The sequence below is a fragment of the Gadus chalcogrammus genome, chromosome 21, assembly GCF_026213295.1.
Source record: "Gadus chalcogrammus isolate NIFS_2021 chromosome 21, NIFS_Gcha_1.0, whole genome shotgun sequence".
NCBI classification, from domain to species: domain Eukaryota; kingdom Metazoa; phylum Chordata; class Actinopteri; order Gadiformes; family Gadidae; genus Gadus; species Gadus chalcogrammus.
The window spans coordinates 18,103,450-18,129,273 of record NC_079432.1 but is presented as its reverse complement, the minus strand read 5'-3'; the positions used below and the strand labels follow the sequence as shown (position 1 = coordinate 18,129,273).

The 25,824-nt window shown below is 42.6% G+C and overlaps 2 protein-coding genes across 2 annotated transcripts; both read right to left on the bottom strand.

The window, feature by feature from the left end:
• Window positions 1-379: 379 nt before the first annotated feature.
• On the bottom strand, window positions 380-21,580 carry smpdl3a (sphingomyelin phosphodiesterase acid like 3A). The gene is made up of 8 exons (XM_056580949.1): window positions 21,334-21,580; window positions 20,485-20,731; window positions 20,014-20,158; window positions 13,708-13,804; window positions 12,385-12,548; window positions 11,932-12,112; window positions 10,813-10,937; window positions 380-959 (listed from the first exon to the last, which is right to left on the bottom strand). The coding sequence occupies exons 1-8, from the start codon at window positions 21,431-21,433 to the stop codon at window positions 633-635; spliced, it is 1,386 nt and encodes a 461-aa protein (XP_056436924.1). The 5' UTR covers window positions 21,434-21,580; the 3' UTR covers window positions 380-632.
• A 485-nt stretch (window positions 21,581-22,065) lies between these two features.
• On the bottom strand, window positions 22,066-23,899 carry LOC130374449 (fatty acid-binding protein, brain-like). The gene is made up of 4 exons (XM_056581213.1): window positions 23,780-23,899; window positions 23,528-23,700; window positions 23,275-23,376; window positions 22,066-22,301 (listed from the first exon to the last, which is right to left on the bottom strand). The coding sequence occupies exons 1-4, from the start codon at window positions 23,850-23,852 to the stop codon at window positions 22,251-22,253; spliced, it is 399 nt and encodes a 132-aa protein (XP_056437188.1). The 5' UTR covers window positions 23,853-23,899; the 3' UTR covers window positions 22,066-22,250.
• Between the last annotated feature and the right edge of the window lie 1,925 nt (window positions 23,900-25,824).

Here is a 25,824-nt window from a genome sequence, read left to right as displayed (position 1 = left end):
ACGGCGACCGGGTCCTCTCCAGAGCCACGCTGACCTCCAGCCATGCCATGCATCGCCATGGTTGCAAGTAGAATGGAGTGGTGAAGGCTGGGTGGAGAATGCTAATGCCATCATTAGAGAATGCTAGTGAGTGCAAAGAGAGGAACAACACTAAACTAAACGTGTTCCATGTTTAGGCTTCACACATCATACTCTCTCTCACGCACACATAGATAACACACACACACACACACACACATACACACCGAGTCTATATATTATCTCCTGTGGGGACTGTTGGAACAATGGAATGAAGGAAGTCATTGTGTGTGTTTGGAGGGGAGGGGTCAGGTTGGGGGGGGGGCTGCTATGGCAACACAACTCTCTCCCTGCCTGTGTCCTTAGGCTGTGTTCAAATGATCACATTAGTATCGTCACATCCAATCAATCACTCGTATCCCGACAAAGACAGTTCGGGGGCTTTCCACTGCTCCATATTTATTTGGTCCTTGATTATTCATAAAAACAGAATCACACAATAAAGATAAACAGGCAGAATACAACGACATTCCACAAATCACCCCGATTTCAGATTTTAATTTAATGAAAACCAGAGTAAAAGGCTTTCATTTTGAATTTTTCGTCTTTGAAAATCACAGCAACACATTGGAGTCCTGGAGGCTCCTGCCCCGCACACACTTGGAGTACCCCCGGTCGTCTAAGTGCAGCATGGCACACACCTGATTGAGCTTGCAGGCATCCCTGCAGCGGATTCTCTCGTCGTAGCTCACCATGAAGTGGCTGAAATACTTGTCAAAGCTGGTGGCCTGCGGCAGCCTGAAGCTCAGAGCCAGCTGCAGCAGACTCTGGGGCCGCAGGTCCTCCAGCCCAAAGGCCTCGCTCATCACGTACTCCCGCCTCCAGTCGGCCCGCCGTATCTCGTTGGCCTCGGTCAGGTTCAGATAGTACTGCCAGATGTCCTTTGATTCATAGGGAGAGAGAGGGAACCACAGAATGAACCACAGAGAGAAAGAAAGAAAGAAAAATAAAGAACTAAGCAGAAATGTCTTAACCTCTTATTGAAAGGCAAGGTTGATAAAAAACTCAGGTTAGAACAAATTCCCTACATCTATCTTTCCTGTCATCAGTATAGAGTATGTTTCAGTCAATGGTCATGACTACATCACAGTATTAGCAGGAGGTTAATACGAATACTACTAATCAACCATCAATACAATGTCATCTTGCGGCGTTGTTAAGATCCAGTGTAGTGACGTTTCTCAGATTTTCCTAGTTCCAATTAACATCACTGGTGACTGACTGCAGACTAGATTCTAACAATGCTTGAGTCCAAAAAACGATGTCCAGAAGTTTGTTGGGTTTGCAAAAAAGGTCTTGTGGTTTATTTTGTACAAAAATCAAAGAAAACTGACTGAGAATACTTAAAACAAACAGAGAGCAGGATGTGGGCCAAGCCATTGTAGAAAAACTTTTGCTGTGTAATCAGCCACACCTGGCACTCTGTCGATCTCCTATTATATGCACACAGGCATTCAAGACCTGTAGAGGTCACCAAAAACGACAATTGGACACAAATAATACTAAACTGAATATGGCTCCTACACACCGGCCCCTAATTGTATAGGTGTGTAACAATTACAATTATATCAATCTAAATAAGAAGGAGCTACTATATGTGCCGAAATACATCAAAAATAATAAATTATTTCAAGTTAATTTCAATCTTCTGTCTCCAACAGCAGGCAGATCTTGGTTATAGGCCGCTCAAGAACACTTGTCCTCGTCTGTAGTTTGACAGAGCAAACGAGACCCTTTGAGTCAGCAATGGTTTCCTTTATCCTGGCAAGCAACCAAGAGCCACGGGGTGCTGTTGAATCCACTATCATCACCACATCTCCAACTTGAAAGTTCCTTCTTACTGCACACCACTTTTGTCTCTCCTGCAGTAAGGGCAGGTACTCTTTCGTCCAGCGCTTCCAAAACAGTTCTGCTATGTACTGGATCTGCTTCCAGCGACGTCGAGCATAGAGGTCTGATTTTTGAAAGAGTCCTGGGGGCAAAGCAGGCTTGGTGTTCAGGAGAAGAATGTGATTAGGTGTCAGTGCTTCAAGATCGTGTCGATCAGCTGAGACAGTTGTTATAGGCCGACTGTTAAGAATTGCTTCCACTTCGCAAAACACAGTACACAGGCCTTCATCATCGAGAGTTTGTTGATGCAAAACTGAACAGAGTATGCATCTCACCATTCTGATAAGTCGCTCCCACACTCCACCGTGATGAGAGGCAGCAGGGGGGTTGAAACTCCACTTCACTCCATGTTGTAGCAGGGAATCTTGGACTTGGTGTTGATTCAGTGTTAAAAGAGCTTTCTTTAACTCTCTCTCCGCTCCAACCAGATTGGTTCCATTATCTGATCTTAGATGTTCCACTTGTCCTCTTCTGGAGATAAATCTCCTTATTGCATTTATACAGGAGTCTGTATCAAGTGAGTGAGCGACCTCCAAATGCACTGCTCTGCTTGACATGCAGGTGAATATGACACCGTATCTTTTCACGAGGCTCCTTGCTTTCTTTACCTCGATGGGCCCAAAATAATCAAGTCCAACGTTTGTAAATGGAGGGTTATCTGGTATTAGTCTTTCAACAGGTAAACCTGCCATTTTCTGTTCTCCTGGTCTTCCTCTTACGCGCCTGCATTCAACACATTTTGAGATGATCTTTCTTACAGCGGCATTTGCACCTGTAATCCAGTATTTCTGGCGCAGCTGCGAGAGAACATGGTTCCTTCCATTATGACCAACATTTTCATGGATTTGGCGAAGGATAAGAGAGGAAATGCAGCCTGTCTCTGTTATCAGTTTTAGACTCAATAGCATGTTCGAATGACAGTATAAAAGACTGGAACTGTAATACGTCCCCATCAAAAATAGCAATGTCCTTTTGGGGCAATAAAGAGAGTTGTTGCTGTCTAACAAGAATACTCGTTATATCATTTTGCCTTTGGAGAATACTGCATACGTTGTCTTTACTTTCACCGTCCTGTGATTGTGTTGTAGTCTGCATACTTTGGGTTTGTCTAGGAGAGGAGAGTACTTGGGTTACAGGGCTCACATTTTGTGTTGGACTTATCTCAAAGTCCCAACCAGCTGTTTGAGTTGAGATGTGAGGTCTACTGAGCAGGATGGGAGGTTTCACGAGGCTCCTTGCTTTCTTTACCTCGATGGGCCCAAAATAATCAAGTCCAACGTTTGTAAATGGAGGGTTATCTGGTATTAGTCTTTCAACAGGTAAACCTGCCATTTTCTGTTCTCCTGGTCTTCCTCTTACGCGCCTGCATTCAACACATTTTGAGATTATCTTTCTTACAGCGGCATTTGCACCTGTAATCCAGTATTTCTGGCGCAGCTGCGAGAGAACATGGTTCCTTCCATTATGACCAAAATTTTCATGGATTTGGCGAAGGATAAGAGAGGAAATATGCATGTTCTTTGACAGAATAATAGGATGTTTGCTTTGTTGAGGCATAGCTGATCTGTCAAGTCTACCTCCCACTCTCAAAATCCCATCCTCCATTACTGGGTCCAACATTTTTCTGCCGTTTCAAGATCATCGATATTTATGTGTTGTTCACTTATAGCCTTCCTTCCCATCTGCTGTGAGTGAGTCACTTTACTTTGTGATCGTGTGTATGGGCGATTGACACAGGATTCCTTTTCTTTTCTCTGTTTTACTAGAGATTGCAAGACACCTTTTAACTTTAATATCCATGCCACAGCCTTTCTTAACTTCAGCCAACAGGAGAAATAAGAGAGCAGTTGGTTGGTAGGGTTTTCCGTTTCCTTCAAAACAATATTATGCACAACCAACCTTACTTTGACTTCAGGATCATCTGGATTAAGTGCATGGGATTTCAGGGTTGCACTTGGCCATTCACTCATTGGCCTCAACAGGAAAGTTGGTCCCTGTATCCATCTTTTTCCATCCACAAGTCTTCCAGCACTAAGTCCTCTAGATGCATCGTCGGCTGGATTTAACTTTGTTTCCACATACTTCCATTGTGATACCTTTGTGTTATCTCTGAATGTTGACACTCGATTTGCAATGAAAGTATGGAATCGGGTATGCTCGTTTGCAATGTACTTGATTACTGCTTGACTATCAGTCCAAAAAACAGAATTTTCCAGTAGCAACTGCAATTCTGCTCTGAGCATTTTGTCCACTTTGACTGACAACATAGCAGCTGTCAATTCCATTCTTGGGATAGTGATATTTTTCAGCGGCGCAACTCTGGCTCTTCCCATCATAAAGGCCAGAGAGACCTCTCCTCTTTTGTTAGTTAACCGAAGGTAGCTAACTGTACCATAGCCATAGTCACTTGCATCTGAAAAATGATGTAGTTGGGCATGAACTGGTTTCCCAAAGTGTATTGGCTTAATGCAGCGGTCTACTTTAAAGACTGCCAGCTTGACAAGATCAGAAGTCCATTTTAGCCATTTCTCAGACGTCGCTTTAGGTATAAGTTGATCCCAGCCATGATTTTGTTTGCAAAGTTCTTGGAGGAGACACTTGGCAGGCAGTGTTAAGGGGGCCAAGAACCCAAGAGGGTCGTAGATTGAGCTCACTACAGATAGCATTCCTCTTCGGGTTTGTGGCTTTTCTTTGACTTTGATGTTAAACTTAAATGCATCGTTTTCAACACACCACTGCAAACCAAGTGCTCTTTCTGTGGGAAGTTTATCTTTGTCTAAATCCAGTTGTTTTACTCCTTTTGCCCTGTTTTGTTCTGGAATGACGGAGAGCACTGCTCGGCTGTTGCTCATCCATTTTGTGAGGTGAAATCCTCCCTTGTGGCATATAGTTGAGAGATCAGTGACAAGCTGTATGGCCTCCTGATCAGAGGGTAGGGCTTTTAGACAGTCATCGACATAGAAATTTCTTTTGACAGTGTCAGTTATTGCATGGGGAAAATTGTTCTTATTGTCCTCTGCAACTCTTTTCAATGCAAAACTTGAACAACTGGGGGAGGACGTGGCTCCAAACAGGTGCACAAGCATACGATGCTCAACTGGTTTACGGTTCACATCACCTTTAGGCCACCATAAGAACCAAAGAAAATCCACGTCATTTGGGGACACTCTTACTTGGTGAAACATTGCCTTTATATCAGTCATGACTGCGACTGGCTCCTGACGGAATCTGGAAATGACCCCGACAAGTCCATTCGTCAGATCTGGTCCTTGTAGCAGTTCTGTGTTTAATGACATTCCTTGGTAAGTTGCACTGCAGTCAAACACAACTCTTAGTGATTTCTTTTGTGGGTGATAAACCCCATGGTGTGGGATATACCACACTCTTCCATCTTTCCTTTCCAGTTGCTCTTGCGGCACCACTTCAGCATATCCATTATCAATTACATCTGAAAGGAAATCAGTGTACTCACTTTGAAAGTGTTCATTCTTTTTTAATTTTCTTTTCAGATTCACCAGACGCTGTTCTGCGATCACTTTGTTATTTGGCATTACAGTGTTTTCCTTTCTAAATGGCAAGTCTAGTTGGTAATGGCCATTTTTAAGTACAATTGATTCATTTGCAATTTTCATGAATCGTTTATCTTCTATTGACATCTCTGGCTTGTCATCTGCTGATATCTCTTTGAAATCATGATTGTATTGATTGATTAACATTTCATTAACATCTATGAGAGATATTCTATTCACAGTGGCAGTGGGACAGCTGTCCTTGTCGCTGTTGTCGCTGATACCTAGTGGACCATTAATTACCCAGCCCAACATGGTTTTCACAGCATAGGGTCCCTCTTTAGAGCTATGGATCACTTCCCAGGGCTCCATAGCCTTTGGAACATTGGTCCCAATCAGCAGCTCCACTTCAGCCTCAATAGCTGGAATATGAACTTTATCCATGTGAGGCCATTTTGCCAAGTCCTCCTGTTTTGGAATGTTATTCTTTGTCACCGGTATAGTTTTCTGTGTGAATACTTTTGGCAGGGGGATGAATTTGTCTTGTTCAAGTCCTGAGACTTCTAGTCCTGTTATGATATGTGATGGAACACACTTATCTTGGCCCATGGTTCGAAGTAGAATGCGAGTCCTCTTGCCATTGATGTTGAGTTGTTCCATTAAGCCTTCGGTACAAAATGTGGCAGTACTTCCATTATCAAGGAAGGCATATGTCTCTATGGTCTTGTCACTGGTGTTACTTTTGATTTTGACTGGCACAATAGAAAGTCTACATTCATCACTACCGGCCCCAATATGACCACATGCCTGCAGAGAGCTCACCATTTCCTCTGACGACTGCTCTCTTGGTTTGCCATTTTCTTCTCTTGTAATGTGGAGGAGTCCAGGGTGGGTTTTGTCACAAACATTACAGATTAGACGCCTTTTGCAATCTTTACTCATATGTCTTTTCATAAGACAGCCAAAACATATTCCTTTTTCCTTTAAGAAGTCAATTTTGTCTCTATGTGGCTTTTTCTTTAGAGCATAGCATGACTCTAATGTGTGGCCACCTCGGTTGCAAAAGAGACAAAGGCCTTGTGACTGGTTGGGGATTTTGGATGTGAATTTTGGTTCAACGGTGTCAGTATTTGTTGCAAAACTACCTGTTGCTTTTAATTTGAGGGGGGGGTTTACTTTGCTTTTGGCTCTGTCGACGGTTTGATCTTTAATGTTGCCAAACACTGGATCAGTGGATATTCTCACTTGCTTCTCCAGGAATTTGACCAGATCCATTAGTGTTGCTCTACTGCACCGCTTCTCTTGTAGCTCGCATACTATGTTTCTCCATCTTTCCCGCATTTTGTACGGAAGTTTCATGATTATTGCTTTTATATTTGAGCCGAGATTAAGTTCTTCCATAAAGTTCATTTCTTCCATGACATTGCAGCAACTTCTGAGGAATAAAGTGAATGTTTGCAGTGCCTTTGGGTCTTCAGACTTGATGTTAGACCATGAGAGCGCCTTGTCAATATAGGCACTGGCAACTTTGTACTCATTACCATAATGTTCATGCAGCAGACCTTTTGCTTTAGGATATCCCCTCTGTTCACTCATAAGTTGGCAGCTTCTCACAAGTTCTTGTGCCGGACCTTTAGTGTACTGTTGGAGGAAATGCAGCCTGTCTCTGTTGTTATCAGTTTTAGACTCAATAGCATGTTCGAATGACAGTATAAAAGACTGGAACTGTAATACGTCCCCATCAAAAATAGCAATGTCCTTTTGGGGCAATAAAGAGAGTTGTTGCTGTCTAACAAGAATACTCGTTATATCATTTTGCCTTTGGAGAATACTGCATACGTTGTCTTTACTTTCACCGTCCTGTGATTGTGTTGTAGTCTGCATACTTTGGGTTTGTCTAGGAGAGGAGAGTACTTGGGTTACAGGGCTCACATTTTGTGTTGGACTTATCTCAAAGTCCCAACCAGCTGTTTGAGTTGAGATGTGAGGTCTACTGAGCAGGATGGGAGGTTGGAATTGAACTCCTTCCTTTGGACGCACACTTGGCATTTCATCAATGGGCTCTTGCACTGTGTGGCTCACAAGAAGGTCCATTCCTTTGGGTCGATACCTGTCAACCATGTCGTCATAATAAGCATTCATACCATCCATTGAGTTGAGTCCATTTGTTCCCCTGCAGATTATACACAGTGAGCTTTGCTGTTGTAGCTGCTAATTCTGTATGCAACTCAAGTGTCTCTCTTCGTTTCCGTAATTGTTCCTTTTGCACATTTAATTCTTCCTCCTCTTCCTCCAGAGCATGCTTTTGCTTCAGTGCTTGAATCCTTGTTTGAATAGCTGCCTTTTCAGCTTCAGCTCGGATCCTTGCTGATGATGTGGAGGATGTGGCTGAGCGACTTGATCTGTGACTTAATACTGCAGAGATACTGTCCTCAGGTGCCACATTATCAACATTTAGTCCAATATTGTCATGATCAATTTCTCCTTGGATGATGGTATTTTTCCATTTTGTGACAGAGGCCATGAATGCAGTCATATCACCCACTTTTAAAATATACCACTTCTCAGTATCCAATTCGCATTCTTCTTTTGATAATAGAAGTTGGTATGCTTTATGAGTGTTGTTAAATTCTTCCACAAGTTGTCCATACTTTGTCATACTTTCATTAACCTCTTCTTCATTTGTAATGTCTTTCATCAATTCCTTCACAACGTTCATTCGTCTTGTAACTTGGCACAGTTTATACTTTCTGTTTGCAAGTAGTTTGGAAACATTTTCTAATGGGGCCTTTTCCAAAGATCCAAGGTCCCCTTGGACATCATCCTCCAGTTGAGAAGCCATTTTGTCAGCTGACTTCAGATGAGATTTTTCAGCCACATTTAACATATCACATATGTCACTCTTCTCTTTTCACAGGAACAGTACATAAAGGCAGTATTGCTGTGTCAGTTTATAATCATGTTCAGTGTAACTCTTACTTTGCCAGCCCACATAGCATCAGGTTAAAAATCAAAGGGTCAAGGTCCTGACTCATTTAACATTCCTTTTTGTTTGTTCCAGTCAACTTCATGCATTTCAAAAGGCTCCACTCCAATAGCAGGCTTTCAATCCCGAAGTTACTTCCATGTTTCTGTTATGCTTTCCAATGCACAACTTCCTTTTCCAATTCCAGTTTAAATGAGCAGGGTAGTCCTTCACTTCAATCCTTTGTTTCACATACCACTCCTTGATGCTACTGGGCCTCATGCTGTTTCATCATGTTGCAGAGAAATCCATTGTTCCTTTGTTGCTGCTTTCTCCATGTCCAGGTTTTCCATTAATCCATTTTAGTGGCAAAGTTTTTCTACCTTTGTAGTGACGTTTCTCAGATTTTCCTAGTTCCAATTAACATCACTGGTGACTGACTGCAGACTAGATTCTAACAATGCTTGAGTCCAAAAACGATAATGTCCAGAAGTTTGTTGGGTTTGCAAAAAAGGTCTTGTGGTTTATTTTGTACAAAAATCAAAGAAAACTGACTGAGAATACTTAAAACAAACAGAGAGCAGGATGTGGGCCAAGCCATTGTAGAAAAACTTTTGCTGTGTAATCAGCCACACCTGGCACTCTGTCGATCTCCTATTATATGCACACAGGCATTCAAGACCTGTAGAGGTCACCAAAAACGACCATTGCACACAAATAATACTAAACTGAATATGGCTCCTACACACCGGCCCCTAATTGTATAGGTGTGTAACAATTACAATTATATCAATCTAAATAAGAAGGAGCTACTATATGTGCCGAAATACATCAAAAATAATAAATTATTTCAAGTTAATTTCAATCTTCTGTCTCCAACAGCAGGCAGATCTTGGTTATAGGCCGCTCAAGAACACTTGTCCTCGTCTGTAGTTTGACAGAGCAAACGAGACCCTTTGAGTCAGCAATGGTTTCCTTTATCCTGGCAAGCAACCAAGAGCCACGGGGTGCTGTTGAATCCACTATCATCACCACATCTCCAACTTGAAAGTTCCTTCTTACTGCACACCACTTTTGTCTCTCCTGCAGTAAGGGCAGGTACTCTTTCGTCGATCTCCTATTATATGCACACAGGCATTCAAGACCTGTAGAGGTCACCAAAAAACGACCATTGCACACAAATAATACTAAACTGAATATGGCTCCTACATCCAGAAATAACGTAATGTCTGTTATTACACGGCTCTTCTCGGTGCTGTGGAACGCTCAGTTCACTTGCATGGGCCTTCCCGACTTCCAGCGATGATTTATTTTTTCGATAATTGACCGTTGCTAAGCATATAATGACCGCTGTCAAGAACGGTGGATTTTTTGCCTCCGATTCAAGTCTTTGGTATCGCTCCGCAAGTAGTCCGGTAACTTATCAACCCCAGCGTATTCTGTTTGCCGGACTATTTCTTTGCTGATCAACACTACAAATGGTAATTGTAAAAAGACCCACGTGTGAAGTTATTCTTTCGTTTTGGCAAGTAGCCGTGTAATAAGCAGGATAATATATAGAACGTAATATATAGAACGTCATATATAGAATGTCGGCGGTCATTATCAAAAATAAGCCTATATTCCCGATGATGACCGGCGTTCTATAAATTATCCCTTACTTATACAACAGTTACTTCCGACCAAGTAATTTGATTTGACATTTAAGAGGCATTCCATGAGTTCTGATATAGAGTAAAACAACACTGGGACTTTTAACTATGCATGTATCAATCCGCTTTACAGGAGTTTTAATAACCGTCAATGTTATTAACAGTCTTTATGTAGCTTAAGATTGCAACAAACGTTGCAAATAAAAATCTACAGATAAATGCACAAAGTAGCAAGCTAGTGTGTTTATGTGTTGCCCGGCAACAGTTCAGTCCCAGTCCAGCTGTGGATTTATTTGTGTTGGCGGAGCCAAATAAATAAATTATTACTTGTTACCGTAAATAAATAAATGGCGCATGTAGAACTGTTGAATGAAAGCAATATCACACTCAAGGTTGTGCGAGTGTGATGACATCAAGGCTGTGATTATCTTCGGCACTCGGTCTACGGTATCGTACCTGTGGCCAAATCACAGCCGTGCTGATATTCAGTACAACAGCACTGCCTCTCGTGTGATATTGCTTAATTATATGTCTGGATGTTCACATGTTTTTTTCACATTTTAACAAACAGCATCCCAAATAGCATTTCGGGAAGTTGATCTAAAAATCTGAGCATAATAAATAAAAGACTTTACAAATGTTTTATTATGAATATGTAACTTTCTGAACAATAGACTTTAACTATGCATGATCCAGGTTGTTTTTTCACAATTCTTACCAACAGCGAGAAGTCTTTGGCGTCGTAGAAAGCCATGCGGAATGCTGGGTTGTTGGAGTAAGGCTCCGACACACTCTTGATCGGTGTAACCGCCGGCGAAACAAAGATAGAGTTCACTGGTTTTCCTGCAGATTACATGACAGTATAAGCATCATATCGTTGTGTACAGAGAACTCAAATAGTTACGTTGTCTCACAGTCCACCAACCTAACTATGAATTCCTAATTCCAACCTAATTGGTCAACTAGACATATAACTAGACGTGATCAACTGAGCAGGACAGCCCACCTAGCGGTGCCCACACTACAGTTTTTCTCAACACATTTTCTCAACACAAACTATAGCTCAATTTCTCAAATCTCTAAACACAAAACTGAAAAGATTTAACCAACAGCTTCCTTTTTGAAAGTGGTAATTAGGTGGTACATACTGTTGCCATATTGTAATACAATACTGTGAATATATCATATAAATATTGCATTAACACAATTGTATCAGAATAGGATACAATGCATATTTGTCTAACCAATGAGCTCTAATGGGCTAAACTCACAATCCAAGCTTCCCAGAGTCATACTGTACACCTATAGTTGATTAGAATGAGAATACACCAATACTATCTATTTTGGCAAAACTCACACTACAGTATTTGCACTGATAGGTAAAATGAAAAACACTACATTAAGAAAATTCTCAGACTGTCTTTCGGGGAATGTAATCATGCACGAGTACAAAAAGGTAACAAAGTATTTTTTTTTTACTGTAATACAGTAACATGTTCAGCTGATCGGATTGCAAAATAAGCTTTTCGTAGGCCAACAAAAAATAAGAATAGAAAAGTTTGTGTATACATGTGGAATTCTGCTCCAGTTGTACTAGTCTGACTACAGGCCTGGGCAGCGTCTCTGTTATTCGGACCTCACCGGGCTCCGTCCTATTGGCTTGAGTATTAAACAAGCAGAGAAATCGATGGAGGTGAATGATTGTTCTCTGGGTATTTGGCCAGATGTTTGATGTATTTCCAAGGAAACGGAAACGTTTGTATTGGCTTTGAGTGCTGGTTCCTAACCCCATCACCCCAGCCCTCATGAGGGGACAGCCCTCCCTCCATGTACCTACCTTCTTCATCCAGCAGCACCATGACGCTGTCTCGGTGGGTGTGGCCATAGAAGTGGCCTGTGATCACATGGCTGTACTTTCGAAAGATGTACACCAGCCTCTCGTTGTGGCGCTTTCGTATAGCGGTGACGTCTCTGGTAAACGGCAGGTATCCGACCGGCACATGTGCTATGATGAACACCTGTAGAGAGAGTTGGAGGAGTGGTCTGGTCAGATGATTTTCAGACTATAAAGAATCTCCATTCTGGAGTACAATCGTTATTGTAAATGACCAATACTAGGTAGAGATTCATAGAGTACAATCACAATACAATGTAAATACTGAAAGCCAAGAGCAACATGGGTTGTATATAAAATCAATCAATTGAATGAATTCCCTTTGAAATGTCCAAATGTATCCATTTTGATTTAAGGAGCTCTCTCTCATGTTCCTGATCTTCTGAAGGCCTCTACCTTCTCCAGGTTCTGGGCAGCTCTCTCCAGAGTGCCCTGTAGCCACAGGAACTGGCCCGCGGGGTCTGTATCGTTGGCTGTGGCTTTGTCTGGACCGTAGTACAGGATGGTGTTGAGACAGATCACACGCAGACCGGGCCGGGCCAGCTGGGAGTAGAAACCCCCTGGGAGAGAATCACATGGAACACACTGGTTCATGCTGCTCAAACACCTCACACCCATCAGAGAGTTCACCTGATTTATTGTATAAATCAGACATGTTCCCCTGCTTGGTCTTTTGATGGTGAAATGGCAGGATTGTCATTAATATGTCTAGAATTGTCCTGAATGTATTTAGATTCATCAACAATTAAAATGGCTTCAGTTGGAAATAGCCATGTCAATCAAGTTTTGCAGCCAGGGTGAAAATAGGAACACAGACAGACTCACAAAACCGGTAATGACACAAGAACAACAGTAAGGCACATCGGCTGTTCTGACCAGTTTGGGTGCAGTTCAATGACACATTATGTATTATGACACTTCAGAGTCCTTCTTGAATTTTTTTTAAAGATTATATGAGGATGTGAACCTGAGCAGCAGCAGCTTACTATTTATTATCAGATGAGAGTGGAGGGAAACAATTGAACTAAAAGCACATTCCTGAAAAAAAGCCAAACAATTCTGGGATAATTTCCTAGTTAATATCTGTGAATGTTAATTTATTCTTATTTCATAGATAGTTTGTTAATGTATTCACACTAGTTTGTCTTAATGTGATCTCAATTTCGTTGGTGATACTGTATTCATTTGTTTTTACAACCTGTTCTGTTGTTATTATGCGTTATGGGCGTTTCGACAGTACCCTTATGGTACCGTTATTGGTACTGTCGGGGCTGAAGCCGGATGGCGATAGCCGCTGCAGCTACGTAAGCATCGTGACATCATAGCAGCGCGTCACAGTGTAGCCTGCTAATAAATTCAATGAAAAAGGAGAACACGACCCATTAAACAAAGAGCAACAATGGAGGGCGTCCAAGAAGGAAGGCAAACATTTGAGCGACAATTCAATAAACAAAGCTTTCGCCGTTTTCCAGAAATACCTTGCGGGCACTGTGTCTGTTTGTTTTTATCCCCATGTCACACAGAAGGTTCGATTCTGTCGAACAATCAACGGACGGCGTATACCCAAACGGAGGAGTACCGAAAAATAGGCACAGCTCAGAGCGCTTATTTTGGGACCAATATAACCAACCGCGCCACAACGTACCGCACCTAACCGTACCGCACTGCTCGATGGAAACGAGGCATGAGTTTCCCCCTGGGGGCCCGTTTAGACCCTACCTTCACCGAGCGTACGGAGTGCCTCGTCTTGGAGCCAGGGGGCCCAGAGCTTGGCAACAGCCTGGTAGATGGCGTTAGCAGAACCGGGCATCTGGTCCTTGGAACAAAAGGGAAACACTTGTGAATGGGTTGATCGGCCTGAAGTCATGGTCCACAATGTTGCCTATTGTTGACGAGATTGAACTAGTGGGTTGGTTAGCATCGAGAGGCTGGCCTGGTGGGTGCAGTTCCCCTGGACTCCTCCGTTTCACTATAGTGAACCGGAGCCAGGAATGTCCCTGTTATGTATGCAATGGATAGTTGCATCGTTATTCCCATGACTTAGGGGGGCGCACCTGTGAAATGCGTTACTTGCAACATTGTTCTGGTGCTAGTAAATCAAAAGTTACAATTGAAATCAACGTCTTGACCTGCGTTCTTGTGTCTATAACTTAATAGTTTAAGTTATGCTTATATTATATGAAGAACATAATATACCCTACATTATATATGGGAAAAGCATGTCAAAGCATAGCATTTTTTATTAAAATAATCCAAGATCTCAATAGCATTGTAGTTTGCATCTTCGCGGGGCACTAACGAAGCTAACAGCGGTGGGAGCCCCGAGTGCCTCTCCGTGTTAACCTGCCCAGGAGATGGGCAGCAGAACTCCTCTCTGTAGAGACATCATTTGGCCACGATCTGTACTCATAGGCAGAGTACTCTGCCCTAAACAACAGCCTTACTAAAACGTCAAAAACCCGGATACGTCTCATAATCCAAATGTTCCAAATGGAGATAACTTCTTTAAATCAGGTAAAAACTAATCGGGCAGTGGAGCTAAGGTTTGGCTGTTGGGCACATAGACATAGGTTTAACGTACTACGATGTGTGTGCGTGTAAACCAGGGGAGTCCAAACTACGGCCCGCAAGCCTGCACAAAACAAGAGCAACCAAAGAAAAATGTTGCTACAGGTGAACAAAAACGGCAGAACCAAAGAAACACATAGCGATAGATGGAGTGAGAGCAGACATTTTTCGACACAGGGGGAAATGATATTTCCTCAAAGAGGTCAAGGGGAAGTGTGTCTGATTTTCAATGAAACTGTGGCAGTGATAAAGGACAACAGACCTACACGTCCAACCCGGGTGCCTAGCGAAAACAAAAAGAGAAAATGTGGGAAATCAACAACGTTAGCATGTCCAGAAACACAGTTGTGCGGCAAATCGAAGAACTTAAAACATCAAGTGCCCTATCTTGCATCCGGCACAATTGACTTATCACCGCATGTGTCGTTGCTAGTTTGCAACTGGCGCAGAGTGTTCTTTTCCCTCCCGCGCCACGGGTCGGTCAATTAGGGAATGATCTTGCGCCCCAAGGGGCGGTTCGGCGAAAGGAGGAGGCGTGTTCTTGCGCAAACGTTCCCTGGTGTGATTTTTTGCAGTTTCAGAAACCACTTGCGCCACAAACTAGGAAATACCTGGTTTAAAGTCAGTGGCGTGTTGTTTAGATGCTATTTTAAGGGCGCATGCATAATGTTGCTTGTGCACCTTTGCTTCTCTCATCTACCTAGCCACACATTCTTGGTAAATTATTTGGGAAAGAACAGCTGATACAGCGGTAATAAGTTGTACTTTTAAATCAATGCATCTGCAAACACCGTACAGCAAACACATATTTTCTTGTCACAGACATCGTGTACATGCCCATAACTTTTAGGATTGATGAGTATTTGATTGTGAGAAAACATTGTTTTACCATGAGTGAGTGTTAATAAGAATGAATGAATGCGCGTGTGTGCATCCATCTGTTTAAACACACCCAAACTAACGCATAATACAGTCCATGGCAATGTATATTAACGGGGGGACACCTGCATATTAGGAACACAAGTCGATAACGATAATGCATACAATACTGATAAGAAACGATGTTTATAATGTATTGCATATATCATTAAATAGAACCACAGTTACCGCATATCATATGTTATATCATATACGTTTTCTTTGCCGGAATTTATTTGAGGACTCAGTATTTCTGAAATTGTGGAAGAAAACCTTATTCCATGTGTGAATTAGGCCATATCATTTGGCCATAAACTGAGCCATTTGAGGTTTGAAATTCATGTGCATCTGTCTCGTCTGAGACTGCAGACGCGCTGTCAAAATGTAAACTCGTCAGATTCAAATGTGCTCATCCCTTCTAGGGGATGGGAGCTGGCACTCTCATTGGTTTATTGCACGTTACGCCCAAACCACACCTACGGGTAATTAGGTTACTTCAGACCAACCCTTTTTAGATTTGCGCCGAGCGCAAGAGTAATTTTTTCCGCCGGTAAAATAGCGACATCGCCGTAGAACCGCCCACAAAGCTACTTGCTCTTGGCGCTTCTCACTTGCGTTTCAGATCGCTAAAATAGGGCCCCTTGTGTCAGATAAAGCTTGTACTTCAGACTTTTACTGGGCATACGCCTATTATTTTCAGTTTGTCAGAGACAAAGATAAGAAGAACCTTATAGTTAATTGCACTTTGTGTGTGAAACCAAAAGAACTCTCTACCTCACGAAATAGCACAAGTAATTTAATGAAACGTCTAGTGCGGGGCCACGCCAACATCAAGCAAGTAACTAAAAGAAAGCAAACTGCGGATGAGAGTGGAGAAAAAAACACTAAGCAGCAAAAACTAACATTCATCCGTTCTGCGATGCTTGAACCTCGAGAAGTGAGGAGAGTATGTAGAGTATGCATGTCGTGGCAGAGTATGATGTCGAAGATATGCTGTCTCCATCTTTTAGAAACATTGTGAGCAAGATCTTTTTCAGGCTAGCCACAAGAAGGTAAGCTTCCATTATCACGGCTTCAAAAGGTTAGTGCAACTGGGCTATAGACTATTAAAGGACAATTCCGGTACTTTGAACATTGAGCCCCCTTTCTGGCAAAATATCTGGCTATTTTCTTATTTATATTTTACATCTGCATTTCATTGGCTCTGAAGCTGTACTCTGCTAAACGACAATACAATTTAATCTAATCTCATCTATTTTCAGCATGTACTGCCAAACAGAAAGACCTTTGCAAAGGACTTGGATAAGGCATATATGCTGTCATGGCAAAGGAATCTAAAAGGACCATTGAAGAACAGCACCATGTGTCCACCACCGCTGATATTTGGAGTGCAAATAACAGAAGCTACCTCGGGGTGACTGACTGGATTGATGGTGAAACTTTGGAATGGAGGAAGGCGGCAATAACCTCCAAACGATTCAGGGGTCGCCATACATTTGATTAAATTGCGGGCTGAGATCGAGGACATTTTCTAGGAATATGGCCTTACTCACGACAAAGTTACTGCATGTGTAACTGATGACGGGAGTAACTCTGTGAAGTGCTTCAAGGAGTATCAGTATGTGGAGTCTGAAGATGAGGAGGAGGAGGAGGAGGAGGAGGAGGAGGAGGAGGGGGAGGAGGAGGAGGAGGAGGAGGACGGCGAAGGGGAAGTTTACAGACCTTCCCAGTGTACTGCGTGCTTACTGCTGAAGACAAAGATGCCCAGGCTGGGCTATGTGTACTGCCTCCCCACCATATATGCGCAGCCCATACACTTAATCTAATTGCGAACAATGAGGTTGATAAATGGTTGGCAACCAATCCAGAATCAAGAGCGGTGTACCGCAGTGCCACAGCCAAATGTTCAGCGCTGTGGACAAAGACGAGCCACTCCACAGTCGCATCAGATTGTCTGGAAGAGGTTGGTGAGAAAAAGCTGATTGTCCCCAAGGTGGAACTCATTCTATGACGCCTATGCACGAATTACAGAAATGCCCCTCACTAACATAAGTAATCTCCTCACACAGTTTCAGATTAAATGCATGAATGACAGGGAATACCAGTTTCTCAAGGGATACTGTGCTATCATGAAGCCTTTCAAAGTCGCATTGGACATCCTGCAGGGTGAGGACACTTGTGTTTAATGGGACGCTTCAATCAATGCTAGAGGTTCTAATGGCCAAAACATTGATTCCAAAGCTGAGCTACTGGCTTTCGTCTCACTGCCTGAATTTAAGCTGCGCTGGGTAAAAGAGGAACCAGAAGAGACCACATCACTTTCCTCCTTACAACGGAGGAGCCTGCAGCCCTGATGCCTGATGCCCCTCAACCTGCCGCGGTCACTCCAAGTGAGGAGGACTTTTTCTCTTTAGATGAACAGGTCAGTGTCTCAGAACCGTTATTTAAAATAAAAAATTTTACCGCAAAAAGACGAAGATCTTGCGTGGACCGTGATTAAGAAGTACAAGACACGCCTCCTCCTACTACAAGTTACGCCTACTACAAGTTACGCCTCCGTCCCAGGACGCAGACAGTCAGGCACTGTTGCCGGATTGGGCTGTTTTTTCCCCACTCTATTGAGCTACTTTTAATCACACGCACACACACACACACACACACACACACACACACACACACACACACACACACACACACACACACACACACACACACACACACACACACACACACACACACACACACACACACACACACACTGTGCTTTGGACCCATTCTTGCCTCTATAACTCTTTGTTCTGAGAATCAGCACATGATCTGTTGTTCCCATGGAGTCATTAGAAGTGGTAATGAGACATGCTCTGTAATTGTTGTGCACATGACAATAAAACCATCTTGAATCATCTTGAACACACACACACACACACACACACACACACACACACACACACACACACACACACACACACACACACACACACACACACACACACACACACACACACACACACACACACACAGGATTGTCTTAACAAATGCCTTGCTTAAGCAACTCTGTTTTTTACCTTGTCAAATTAATATAATTTTATGTTTGTTTTATGTTTACAGCATTCTGAGGTTTATTTCTAAATTAATTTGCCTGTTACAGCAGAAAACAGTAAAATAATGTTTAGCTATTTTTAGGCTACTACCACTGTCATCTATAATTGCTGTAACATTTCAGTGTAAATGTTTTACAGCAACATGTAGGTTATTTGCAGTATTTCATGTAGTTTCTGTAATATATTTATTTTGGAGCAGTTACCTTGCAACTAAGGTTGCAAGCAAAATCCAAGAAACATCTTCATATTGTAAAAATAATAGATATACAATACAATACAATACAATAGCATGCTGTATTGTGCTTTATATTACATAGCACTATACTGATAGTAATTGTGTTGGCAACTTTAATTTCCAGCCACTTACAGTCAGTTTGTTAAGGTGTACCATTCTGATGTTCCCTGGTTAGTCGGGGCTCCGTGCTGCAGTGGTTTAATTCCCTGAGATCAGAAATCCACCAGTTTTTGATAGAGAAGGACCAACCTCTTCATGAGCCGAGTAACCCTCTATTGGCTGCAGACCTGGCTTTTTAGTTGATCTTACTGATCACCTTAACACACTGAACAAGACCATACAAGGCAAAGACCAGTTCATACCACAACTTAATGCTTTTATTCTGTGGGGAAAACTATCTCTTTGAGACACAACTACGCACTTTCAATGGCAACATTGAAAGTGCTTAGTTGTGTCTCGATTGCTCTCCGGTATCAGATGTGCTTTTCCAACTGTCGGCTAAAAAGGGGAAATATGTGTCTTTGTCTCTGTCATGACACAATTCAGTCAGCGCTTCTAAGGTTTTTCAATCATTCAGAAAGAAATCAAGCTGTTCTCGCCTCCCAACCTTATTAAAGCAGAAGAAGTGGAAAAGAGTCTGCAATTAGAAATGATCAAAATGCAGTGTGATATTCTCTGAGGAATCAACATCAGCTTCTCTCCCTAATAGACTTCTACCGGAGCTAAATGCCAAGTTTCCTCTGCAGTTCAGAGGAAAGCAGTTCCTCTGAACTGCATTCAGAGAATGCTGTTCTTTCCGCATGCAGTTCAGACCTTAACCAGGTAACACTGGAATCTGTACTGATCAAAAGTTTAAAAAAACTGATGTGAACAGCTAAACAAAGGAATTTTTATTTTTCTTATGATATGAGTAAAATTCTCAAGTGAGCACTAAGACTTGCAGGGTCAATGAAAAATGGCCTCTTGCCCCATCTCGGATAGCCCATGGCTTAGTTGACACATGATCTCACACGCTTCTGCTGCTTTCAGGCGTCAAGGCCTGGCACCTGATTCACACTGGATGCTTCAATAGATTTCCGAAGTCAGCCCTGAAAAGTAGGGCCCAAGTAGGACCCAAAATCTCAGCACTGTTCTAAACCACTCCAAATCAGGTCCAAGGAGGTGGCAAAGAGCTGACCGTTGTGTGAAGGGACAGGGCTGTACCTGAGGCCAGTAGTCATGGTTACCCAAGGCAGGGAAGACAGGTAGTGTGGGGAAGTGGTCTCTGATGGTCTCAGACATGTTCCCGATCGCCTGGATCACCAGGTCAGTGGACAGCTCAAAAGCCGGGACGTGGGGCGGACTGTCCCTGGAAGAATGAAACAGTTGTTGGCCACAAGGCTTCAGAGGAACAGCTGTGGAGAGAGAGGCTATGCTACTGGGGCCAGGGGTCCATATTGGGATCACTTATGGATTAATTAGCAGCATACCATGAGGAGCAATGAAGTGACACCATAGGGGCTGAATCGGATAGTTTCCACTAGGGGTTAAAAGGTACTCAGATAGTGGTGAGACCATGTGATGAACTTCTCACTTCTACATTAACACGAGGAAGCAAGGAAATCAAGATATGAGGATATTGTGGTGGGATAATCACACAAACACCCGCACCCGCACACGCACACACGTACATACCCAGTCCATATGATGAAATCTGCCTGCGGGGTCATATGGTTCATGTGATTGAAGGCTGACTGGATGAGGCTGTAGGGAGAGTCGCACAGGAAGTCCCCATAAGGGCCTGCGTTGGCGGCGGGCGCCCCTTTGGATGACAGGCAGACCTTGGTGGGGTCATCGGCCAGGTGGTAGCTGGCGTCTAGATGGAGGTCTGTGATGTGCCAAAACCTCCCTGGCAGCTGAAGATGACCGTTGCGGGTAGCGTCTGACACCAACAGAGAGAAAACATTGCTTACCCTTCCACCTCCAGTAGACTGAGATCAAGTCTTCTGATCCGGACAACATACTAGGCTTGGTGCATTTCAACCTATATTATTTGAATGTATTTGTGTGGGAGGATTTGCATCAGTGAGATTTCAGTTTCAATTGTTTTAAATCAGTTTATATATTTATTGTATTTTCCGGTTTTTTTTTCAGTTACACTTTACTCTTAAGGGATTCTTTGTCGGTTATATTTCAATATTAGTTTGTGAGATCCATTTCCATCTTGTTTCCCTTTCATTATATAGGCCTACTCATATTCTGAGTATAGTTACAGAATGGATACTATACGTTATGTGTTTATGTGTTTACGTTATGTGTTTTCTCACCAGTACAGGGCGGGGGACAGCTGTCCCAGGGTGGTTTCTACCGGTTGGTTTTTAATGCGACCAATACACTTCATGAATCATGATGATAGATTTCAGTCACATAATATAGAGTTATATCAAGTATTTTTTTCCCCCAATATTCCCCACCGCCACTGGACGGTGTGAGGCATCATGCAATGATCTCCTAATCGTTTTGGTAATCCCGTTTCAATCTCACCTCTGACGAACAGGCGAACGTCTTCCGCCGGCGCCGCGACGAGGAGAGCTGGGTACATAAGTAGAAAGCCCCCGAGGGAGAGGAGAGGGAAACGTCCCATCGTTGATTCTTAAACCTGGGCAGGCATAAGGCTGCTGACGGAGCAGGCTGTATCTTTAATGCTGTCACCTTATAGTTAGTGTCAAGTTTATGTTTACGGCTGTCTCTGTAAACAGGAAGTCAAACGGTCATGTGACAGGGACGACCCAATATGCCTGGACATTTGAACCACACGCTGCTCTATGAACATCCCCATGGCTTTAGAACATCATACAGAACTTGGTAACATCCCACACATCTCTATAACATCCCGCACAACTCTATTTTCATCCCACACAGCCAAGTTATTGATAAATTCACGGACAGCATTATCATACATCCTCATTTTGGGGGAGAACCTGAGATGACAGAACCAAATGAGACTGATCAAGATCGGTGACAATTGATGAATGATGTGAATTACGGTATTAAAGAAAAAAGCCCACTCGTTTTCATAGTACTAGACTAATATACTAAGTTAGAGTAACTGGTCTTTTTAAGGGATATTGAGTAGGCTACTATAGGCCTAGATAAACCTTATAAAACCTTAACCCTCCGCATTGTGTCTGATATAATTACAATTCATAATGTTTGCACATGTAATATGCACAATAGGATACAACACAACAGACCCAGAAAATTGCATTTGGCCTTTTATTTTATTTTATTTATTTTATATAAGATGATCCATCACAATGAAAATGTAATAAAAAAAACTTAAAAATAAGTAAAGAAAAACATAACCACTGTGTTAAAACATTTGGAGCATGTTGGATTGAAAAGTTCAGCATAATAGCCTACAGTTAATAAAAGCCTGACAACAAGAGACGTCACACCAGTCATGCCTTCTCATATGTCCGCACAGCGTGGATGTCTTCAAACGTCAAGCTCTGCATAAAAGGTTAAATGAAAAGGACACATTAATTAAGGACCCAGATCAGATCAACCACAGTACTGTACCTTTGCAAAGCGCAAACAATGTATACTTCACAAAGTAAAATTATTTGCCTAACTTATTGCCAGTCTAGATTTTGAGTCTAGATGAAAGTGCCTAGATTTTGATTGACAAGTTGAAATCCATTAAAGTGCCAGATTGAGTGGGCGGTGTCCCTACTAAGGACCGGGCCTAATGGGCATGCTCAGTGGCTCAGTGCATATTTGTCCTGCGTCTGTCCAAATCCTTATGCCCAGCCTTAACTGAACCTAGGCCAGAAGCTTATGTATTTGATATTTAAGTCATGACCAGCTATGTTATCGTAGGCTAAAGAATTGTTTCCTGTGCTAAATGAGCTGACATATGTTTGACAAGACAAGCAAGGACATTCATTGGATACTAGTAGCTGAGTGTCAAGGTGTCCCTGAGCAAGCCACCTAACCCTGACTGCTCCTGACGAGCTGAGTGTCGTCAGTATGTGAATGGGTTAACGAATGGTTGTAAGTCACTTGGATAAAAGCGTCAGCAAAACCCCTGTAATGTGAAAATGTAAATGTAATACTAGTAGACATATCAAGTCCTTTCAGGCCGCCATGCTATTGGAGACTATGATAGCCCACAGAAACGCCTATGGTTACAACTTGTATCTAACATATAATAATGATATGCTTTAAGGATGTGGGTTTTCCCACTCTCCAGTTAGAGTACAGCCAGCATAACATTTGAAGAGTCAATGAATGGTTGATTATATTTGTCTGTGCCTTCAAGCATCATATTCGGCCAGCGAGTGAAAACAGATGGAATTCAGATATTGGCCTATAGAGGTGTTCGGTTGTATGTTACCGTATTCTAGTTATATAAAGTCAAACATCAATTAATAATCACAGCCGGATAATGATTATTGTAATGTATAATTGATGTGTCATTACCATGACCATCTTGCCATCCTGAATTTCTCTGACAAACTTGGTTTCTTTGCCATCCCACTTCTGGACTTGGATGAGTTGATGACCCTCCAGGCTGACAGTGGTCTGTAGAGTTAGGGAAGAATTTGGTGTCAGTGCCTGAAAACATGTTCTAAACCACTCAGTAAAGATAATAGGTCTCTTTAGATCAACTCATTGTGCTGGAACAGAGGACGATACTGGATCAAAGAGGAAGGCTGTGTGCCTGTCAATCTACCTTGCAGCTGCGGTCATCCGCCGTGGCCTCGTCAAACTCCTCTCCCAGGCTGAAGGAGATCTCGGTGTTCTTGAAGGTGCTCTGGGTCTGGATCACCAGCTTTTCCCCGTCCTGGCGGATCACCACCGTGGGCTTGGTCACGTTGCCCACCTGCCGGGTGGCGAAGCCCACCCCTGTCAGGAGATCCGCTCACATCAGATCACATGCCTTGGCACTGGTAGCACACAGAACAAGAGATGGAGGCCAACTCACCCAGGGCCTTCATGTAGTCATCAAAGTTCTCGCTGTGGACTAGTTTCCAGGTGGCACAGAAGGCTTCGACCATGGTGGAGCTGAGAGAGTCAGGAGGAGAGTGAAGCTTTGGGAAACTTTTCTCTTCATCCTTGAACCCTTCTCGCACTCATTAATATGTACACTGGGGGCTGGCCTGTCATTGGCTCAGGATATTTTCCCCAACATGTGATAGGTCTAAAGAAACCCCCTCACACCCACTGTTTAAACTGGGTCAGGGCTCCAGCTCAACCAGACCCCCTGTTGTCTTTTACGGGCATTTACTATTAATGACATGATCAGACATTACCTCACACTAGTGTCCATTATGGTTACAACATGGTCCCTTGTTAGGATGGATGGCCAACACAGAAACACCCTGCCCGTTCCTAAATGTAGCGAATATGTTTAATGATGGATGCATGTGTCGGAGGAACCACTCAGCCGAATCATCCTGTTTGACAGGCTATTGTCCTTACGTACATTCATTGCCATCCCATGATTAATTGCTAGCCCATGAGATTTCTCTATGCCAAGCAATGAAGAGGGCCGTTCACAGCCGTCTGTGGGAAGCCTTATTGTAACGGTGGTAGGGTAGATGAAGGCTCCCAGCAGCTCTGCCAATGTGGCCTCTATGCTGCTGCTGGGACCCAAATGCACTTCTAAAGCCCGCTCGTGTTTACGTCTTGGTAAAGAAATCCTGATAATGCGAACATGCACTAAACTCAATTCATATGGAAATAGACTACTAGGTGGGAAATAATTGCACTATACATTATTCATATTATTAGCTTATTAATAATACTTGTTTATAATCTTAATAAAATTTAGCTTATAAATAATACTAATAATAATACTAATAATACTATTAATATTTTTTTTTTTATTAATAAGTAATACTACTCGTTTTGACCGAAAGCGTAAGGGTCGCTGGCCCCTCCCCCTGGCTGCACACAGTACTACAGGCCTTAGTATAAAGGCCTACTCTATTGGGTATTAGTGTAGTATAAAGGCCTGGTCTACTGGGTATTACTGTAGTATATAAGCATAGTCTACTTGGTATGACTGTAGTATATAGGCCTAGTCTACTGGGTATTACTGTAGTATATAGGCCTACTCTTTTGGGTATTACCGTAGTATATAGGTCTAATCTATTGGGTATTACGGCTGTATATAGGTCTATTCTCCTGGGTATTACTGTAGTATATAGGCCTACTCTATTGGTATTACTGTAGCATAAAGGGCTTCTCTATTGGGCATTACTGTAGTATATAGGCCTAATCTATTGGGTATTACTATAGTATATAGGTCTACTCTATTAGGTATTACTGTAGTATATAGGTCTACTCTATTTGGTATTACTGTAGTATATAGGCCTAGTCTGCATTGTTCAGAGCATTTTGACCGGCTGTATCACCGTCTGGTACGGCAGAACTTCTGCTTTGGACCGCAGAGGACTGCAGGGAGTGGTGAAGGCTGCAGAGAAGATCATCAGAACCCCACTGCCCTCTCTGCAGATCATCTACCACCGCAGAGTCCACAGGAGAGCTGCCTCCATACTCAAGGACCCCACCCACCCCCAGCTTGGACTGTTTACACTTCTACCCTCAGGACGGAGGTACAGAAGTAAGAAGTCCAAAACAACCAGACTAAAGAACTCTGTCTTCCCCACTGCCCTCTGACTCCTTAACAACAGATAGGAGTCTGTTGTTATTGTTGTTACTGCCACCACTGTTTACATTTTGCTCATGCACTACGGCACACTTTCTTGGATTTGCACCATTCCATTTTAATTTGTTTATTTTAACTTAAATGCATTATTTCATCTAGTTGCTGCTCTTCTATTTATCTTGTAAATTGTATATTCTATATTGTTGCAGCTTTTTTCTATTCTATTTGTATATTGTACATTGCATATATATTATTTTTCTTTTATATTTCTTTCTTGGCATTCAGTCTGTGGAACACAAAGGTAGAATTTCATTGTATGACTGAGAATATGTTTCTTATTGTGCATATGACAATAA